Source organism: Penaeus vannamei, chromosome 28 (genome assembly GCF_042767895.1).
Source record: "Penaeus vannamei isolate JL-2024 chromosome 28, ASM4276789v1, whole genome shotgun sequence".
Lineage (NCBI taxonomy): Eukaryota > Metazoa > Arthropoda > Malacostraca > Decapoda > Penaeidae > Penaeus > Penaeus vannamei.
This window is the reverse complement of record NC_091576.1, coordinates 6,707,065-6,714,564: the sequence shown is the minus strand read 5'-3', so window position 1 is coordinate 6,714,564 and position 7,500 is coordinate 6,707,065. Positions and strand designations below refer to the sequence as shown.

Below are 7,500 nucleotides of genomic sequence, written 5' to 3'. Positions count from 1 at the left end.
GCCACATCCTCCTGAAGGCGGACACGAAGGGACAAGAACAAAGATCTGCAGACGGGGAAAAAGACGTCAGTTACAGAAGAGATGCTGCATCTGCTCAAGACAACGGCCTCGGACACGGCAGCGCCAGAGAGGGAGAGCGGTGGCGATGGAGATGGAGGGAGAGAGCGATGGAGATGGAGGACAGGCGGACGATGTGGCCGGAGCATTCACGGACACCGATGAGTGGCACGCCAAGGGTGAGGGGTGAGGGGTGGTGGTGAGGGCGGGCGGGGTGCCGTCCGTCCCACGTCGCCCTACGCCCATCCTCCTCACTGCCGCGGGTGGCGAGGGCGGGGTGGAGAGGCGGGAGGTAGGGCGACGCAGCCGGTGGCAGCGCGCCCGCGGCGACGGCGCCCGACACTCGGTGGGCGGGCGGGCGGGGGCGCTACTTACTCTCATGCCTTCCCAGCGAGACACGGCGCGCAGAGGCCGCAAGGCTCTCAGCGTCCGCATGGACCGGAAGGCGGGAATGTCGTCGGCGCCAGCCCAAATGGCGGCCAGGTTTATCAGAGACACCTACAAGACAGAGGGTTACTAGGGGGACAGGGCGCCGGGCAGGCACGTGCACGCACGCACACACACGACACACATAGACTATGTAAACTACACATACATTATCTCTCTCTCTTTCTCCTTTCTCTGTCCCCCTCCTCTCTCTCTACTGTTTCTCTCTCTGCCTTTCTCTCTCTCTCTCTCTCTCTCTCTCTCTCTCCCTCCCTCTCTCTCTCTCTCTCTCTCTCTCTCTCTCTCTCTCTCTCTCTCTCTCTCTCTCTCTCCCCCCCTCTCTCTCTCACCCTCTCTCTCTCTCTCCCCCTCTCTCTCTCCCTCTCCCCCCCTCTCCCTCTCTCTCTCCCTCTCCCTCTCCCTCTCCCTCTCCCTCTCTCTCTCCCTCTCTCTCTCTCTCCCTCTCTTTACCCTTTCTTTATCTCTCCCTTTCTCTCTCTCTCTCTCACACACAAAACACATACACATAAACGCGCGCGCATGCGCTTTCATAAAGCCTATTTTAATAATCTCAAAGTGATATGGAAAAAACACAGTTGACGATTATGCAGAAATCTCTCCTATAAACAAAATAAATGTATCATCAGTATATGAACGAGTCAACGACCTTTAGAGGGTTGTGATCTTGCCCGGTCTGGCTGCCGGGTCTCTCGCCTGAAATATCTTATCAGTTATTTTACTGTTCAACATGCACATATGGGAAAGATAAGCGAGGAAGAGAAAGAGTAAGAAGAGGAAGAGCGTAAGAAGGGAGAGAAGAAGAGTTAGAGAGGGAAGAGACGAGGGGGAGGAAAGAATGGAGAGGAGAGATAAGAGAGAAAGGGGTTAAAACAGAGAGGTGAGACAAGAGACAACGCGAAGAAGAGAGAGAGAGAGAGAAAAGGCGCCCCGGAAGACCCACCCCGCAAAGGGGAAAACCCGCAAAGGACTCACCATGACAATGAGAAAGTCGAGCCAACACCAAGCGTTGGTGAAGTACTTAGCGAAGCCAAGCGCGACCCACTTGATCAACATCTCAATGAAGAAGATGACCGTGAATATCCTGTCCATGTAGTAGAGGATGTCCTGCAGCGCCGGCCGGCCCTTCAGATCGACGTCCTCCAGCGCCAGGGCCATGGAGGACAGCAGAATCATGGTGATGACGGCCGTTTCGAAGTACTTGTTCTCGATCAGCTGATAGGTCTTGAGACGCAGGTGTCCCCAGCCTTGCCAGAACGGAGATTCGGGGTCGCCCTGGGAACGGAGGAAGGAAAAGGGGACATGGTAGAGTTGTGAACAGAGGTCTATTAGATCTACATTGATTATTGTGAGTGTGGAGACTGACTGGAAGTTGAGATCGATTAAGGAAATTTTTTAGGAAAAAAATATTAAGGAAGGTAGCACAGTGTTGAGATAAACATACAAGCAATATATTCAAATATCAGGTAACGAGACATGAGAATTATCCACTGATCCACACTAAGAAGACAGAACAGGTCAGCAGGACAAGAGACGCCTTTCCAACCCGTCGGGAACACTTACCCTACACCAGGGACACTTGATGTAACAGCTCTCCTTGAAACACTCCGAAGGGTAGTCCAGGGCCACGTCACTTCCGGTGTCCATAATGGGCATGGCGTTCTCCTCGTCTCCCATCTCCTCGTCCCCGCTCGATCCCTGGAAATCTGGAATAAAATAGGGAGTGTGAGGCCGATTTTGAGTGTAGGGACGATTTTTGGGTCAAGGGTGAAAGTGTGAGGTGTGTGCGCGGGAGAGAGAGAGAAAGGGTGTCACAGAGGTGGGCAAGGAAGGGTTGAGGGGGAGTGAAGAGAAGGAGGTGGAGGAGGAGGAGGTGGAGGAGGAGGAGGAAGAGGGGGGCGAAGGAGGGAGGGAGTGTGAAGGGGCGTGACTCGCGTCCTCCAGCGAGGGATGGACGCGGCGGGTCGTGTCGTGTGTGTGAGGGAGTGAGGGAAGGAATGAGAGGATGACCGAAGACCTTGGGATGGACGCCCCTTGGACCGCGCTGGCCACCCCCCTCTCTCTCTCTCTCTCAGCGCCCACGCCCACTCCATCCAGAGAGACGGGCGGCCAGCGGGGGGGCGGCGGAGGGGGCTGGAAGCGGGGGGGTCAGGATGAGAGAGCAAGGTCAGCAGAAGCAGAGGGCAGGACCAGACGATGCAGCAGGACGGAGGTGCGGACAGCAGGAACAGCAGTTTTATTTTTTTTCTCTCATGGATGTGCACAGCGACGGGAACAGCAGACGATGGAGAAGAAGACTACACTGTCGCAGTTACTATCTCAAGCTTAGTGATATGACTGATCCCGCCCTGCTCTACGGACTGCCCATGATGTTAAGCTTCGCATCGTGAGTCAAAAGCTTACTCCCCAATGATTGGTGGAAGAGATGCGAGGGAAAGCTAACGGCAGCTTGAAAAAAAGAAGGCTCCTGTTCGATGATCTTTCACCTCGACCTACTCGAGTGACACAACCACTCTCTAGCCGATCTATCCCCAGCCTGAGCTCTCTAAAGGTAAAGCCACAGCATCCATCTATCTGTCAGAAACCGGTCAGCAGCGAGCACAGACATTCTCTCCGGAATCTCCTATCCGTTATCTGTATATTTGTCCTTTCTCCTCCCCTCTTTTCTCTCTCTACGACGATCATTCTCCCTCCCATAAATAGTCTTTCTCACTAGGGTCCTCTCTTTAACCCCGCCCCCCCTTCCTCCAGTCTCTCTCAGCCAATCAGCAACAAGGAATCGCATTTCCCTTTCTCTTTCTCTCATTCCAAGAAGCATGGTAACTCCACCCACTAAAATGACGTCACAATCCCATTTCCAAGTCTCTAACGCAAAACCATGTACTCGACTTAAGTTCTTTTCCCTTCACTTCCCTCAATACCACTCTCCCCTCGCTTACCCCAACCTTCCCTCTCTCTTCCCCTCCTCTCTACTCACTCCCCTCTCCTTCTTCCCCTCCTCTCTACTCACTCCCCTCTCCTTCTTTCCCTCAACGGTAAACAAAGGAACAGCACACCATAAGCAAGCGAACCTTCTTTCACCAACGACTTCATCCCTCAACACTAAACAGAGGAACAGCACACCATAAGCAAGCGAACCTTCCTTCACAAAACCATTAAAAAAAAAAAACACATTTTCCTTAAACACACGCCATACATCACAAGCAGCGGGAAAGCCATAGTAAATTCCCCGTCAGATAAGCACAGAGGAATAAGGTTAAAACAGTTTTTTTCATAAAAATAAAAACATGTTCAGATGTTGACAGAAATGGGAAGAGACGCGTTCATCGGGATGTTCAGAGTATTTTGAAATGAATTTGAGAAGACTTGGAAAGGTTGTTTTTGATACTGAATTCTTATGTTGATTCAGAATATATGTAAATATGACTGTCAAGGGGAAAGTGCACTTGTCCTTTATAATCTATACCTATTAATTATATGTAGACACACACACACACACATACACACACACACACACACACACATATATGTATATATGTGCATGTATACATATGCATATATGCATATGCATATACATATACAGACACAGACACAGACACACACACAGACACACAGACACACACACATACACACACACACACACACACACACACACACACACACACACACACACACACACACATACACACACACACACACATATATATATATATATATATATATATATATATACATATATATATACATATATATATATATATATATACATATATATATATATATATATATATATATATATATATATATATATATATATATATATATCTATGTATGTATATGTATATATATATGTCCATATATATATTACATATATATATACACACACACATACATACATACATATGTATATATATACACTGTATATATATATATATATATATATATATATATATATATATATATATATATATATATATATATATATATATATATATATATGTACACATGCATACACGCACACACACACACACACTCACACACACATACATATATATATATATATATATATATATATATATATATATATATATATATATATATATATATATATATATATATATATATATATATATATATATATATATATATATATATATATATATATATATATAAAAGACCAAAAACATGTGTGTATATATAGACATATATAGACACACACACACATTTACATACTTACATATACACCCATACATACTCTGCATAAAAAATGAAGCACATATTCTTAGAAGTTATTATCAAGATCATCATCAAGACTTAGAGCTATTATGGAGTGGCAGAAGCCCAAAGGAATGTTAAACTCATAGGCAGCAAAAAAGAGGCCCAGAAATGTCTTCCTTTTCATGGATTGATGTAAAAGAACAAACACTACAGTTAAGAACGATCACAGCCATTTTCTTAGGTTCTTTTGGCTCTTTTTTTTCATGTTCAAGCAATTTGAAAGATGGTGTTCTTGGCAAGAATGAAAAAAAAAAAACAACACGACTATGAGGATCAACTACCCAAAATATTTTGGATTTTCTTTTCTTTCTAAAATGATTCAAAAAGGACCCTGGTTCTAAAAACATACTCGGCAAGGAACCAGTGTTCAAAAGCCTTTTTTCACTGGTTCTCTGAGTGTTCATCTGCCCGTTCATCATCTAACAAATTGTCTTTGATATCCGTAGAATTTTTAGACATAATACGTATCCTTACCTATGGCAGACACCACGCTTGTAAAATCAGTAGACTGAGACTACATAGCCTGGCTAAGAGGAAAATGAATGGGTGAGACTACATTTAACCAGCTACGAGAAAAATGGGTGGTTGTGGGGGGTGGGGTGGTGGGGGTGATTGCTCTCGCCCCATCTACAAGAAAATGGGGTCTGTTGCCTTGTACTTCTCATACAAAGAAAACGGGATCTCTGGGGTCGTCTCTACCTGGCTACATGAAAATGGGAAATCTATCAAAACATGAATCACGTTAAGAGAGAAAACGGGATTAGGGAGGTTAATACTACTCGTACAGTACATGCCCAATCAAAAATAGTCACATGTTCATCATGTTAATTAAAATGACTATGAAAAAAAACAAGGTAGAATCAAAAGAAAAGAAGACTAGTAAAAAGATTACAAACGATATATATATACTACATTATCACAAGCACTACATTTCCCCTTAGTTAGGAATAAGTACTAATCAACGTATAAAATTCCAGGGATAGATCAGGTTGATTGAGAAACCCCTGCCGATGCCACAGAGGGAAATGCAACACCTAGATTCTCTTCTTACAAGATGAGTAGGAGGAGTTACAACACATGCCCCGCCTACAATAGAAATGGGGGGAGTTATACATGCTCCGCCCCACCAGACACAGGGGAGGAGTCACAACACATGCCCCGCCTACTAGAGGAGTTGGAATGAATAGTCTCCGCCCATGAACTTAAGAAGGAAAACAAGTTGGAAAGGTTACAACACGGTCCCACCTGAACATGAACAAATAAGTGAGAACAAACTGACCTAAACAAATGAATTGACTGGACTCGCTTTGCCTCAAACGTCTATGACTGGAAGCCTACTCAGTGGAGGATGAACTGACTGATGACTGAATGATGGTTGATGAAGTGACTGGTAACTGCAAGTCGTAGTCTGCACCACAGTCATCCATCCTGATCTAAGCTTACCCTTGCTGCGATTTGATATTTGTCCTTCATCTAAGTGTGAGTTGGCGCGTGTTCATGCAAAAAAGTCAGAAAGCCGTAGCAATAAAATGCTTAATGACATGATAAAAACAGCAACTTAAATTTACAGCAGCTTTATAATCTACGTTACTTTTATTGTACGAGGGTGACTGTGTGATTCGCTTCTACTTCCGGTCCCAATTTGGAAAGCCGTACATGTACCCGAGTAGGAAAGAGGAATTTTGGTATTGCTTAAAGAAACTTGCTGGTCTAAGTGGATCACCATTACTGATCAAAGTTACTAAAGGTTGAGACAGCTCCTTGTCACCTTCGCCCAATGAACGCTGAAAGACCTCTCGTAGAAGGAACAACTCTCTCACTGTGCGCTGACTCTAATGGAGATGGCGACAAAGTCCCGAATTTGGACCGCTGGTGAAGAGGCGTCTTCCGCTGGCAATGTCTTTTCCGTGAGTTTGAAACCGAATTTAGAGAAAACAGTGATGAGAACTGACCCGGTGAGACCTCTTCCATCGTTAAAGAGTGGGTCTGGAATATCGATTCGGTCTCAGGTCGCTTCGGAAGAGGACTTTGTTGACCGGCTCTCCAATCAACAAACAAAGGGGCGTGTCCTTCCCCCCTCCCCCTCCCCAAAGCGACCTGGGCCCCCCCGCGCTCGGAAGCAAGGAAGGGCGCGCGAGAGAGGCGTCCTGGCGAGGCGGGGCGGTCGGGCGCGCGCCGCCCCCTCCTCCGGAACGCCTTCTCCGACCCCAAAATGGCTTCCAAGTGCCGGCCAACAGACACTCCGATCTAACCCGATACCTTAAGTCTAGGAACGAACGGGGGCTGAGTGCGAGTGAGAGTACCATCAAGTAGCATACCATCCTCGAGGTCCTCCTTACTGGCATCTTTCTTCTCCTCTCCGTCATCGAGGGATTCCGTCGACCCCTTGTGGCTCCCGCTGTCGCTCTTCAGCTTCCGGTTCTTGTGCGAGCCCAGGGAGTTGTTGCTGACGGCGTCCTCCTCCAGGCGGACGATCTTCTTGTTGCTGTAGTCGTTCTCGATGACGTCGCGGTTGTCTTTGCCGATCGAGTTGCCGATGTGTTTGCTGTTGTTGATGACGGAGTTGTTCTTCATCTTCCCGTCTGTGGGGGGGACAGGGAGGGGCGTCAGAACGGGCTCGGGCGGGGCGTGGCTCTAGCGAGGGGGCTCTAATGAGGGGGCTCTAGAGGGGGCTCTAATGAGGGGGCTCTAATGAGGGGGCTCTAATGAGGGGGCTCTAAT

At 46.8% G+C, this 7,500-nt stretch overlaps 1 protein-coding gene across 1 annotated transcript in view; it reads right to left on the bottom strand.

Moving 5' to 3' along the window:
• Nucleotides 1–7,500, bottom strand: part of para (sodium voltage-gated channel paralytic) — a 162,588-nt gene that overhangs the window by 14,354 nt on the left and 140,734 nt on the right. Inside the window, exons 26-28 of the mRNA XM_070141301.1 lie at nucleotides 7,098–7,361; nucleotides 2,065–2,207; nucleotides 1,477–1,776 (exon numbers count right to left, since the gene is read on the bottom strand). Coding sequence (XP_069997402.1) covers nucleotides 1,477–1,776; nucleotides 2,065–2,207; nucleotides 7,098–7,361 — 707 coding nt within the window. The remainder of the gene's footprint in view (nucleotides 1–1,476; nucleotides 1,777–2,064; nucleotides 2,208–7,097; nucleotides 7,362–7,500) is intronic.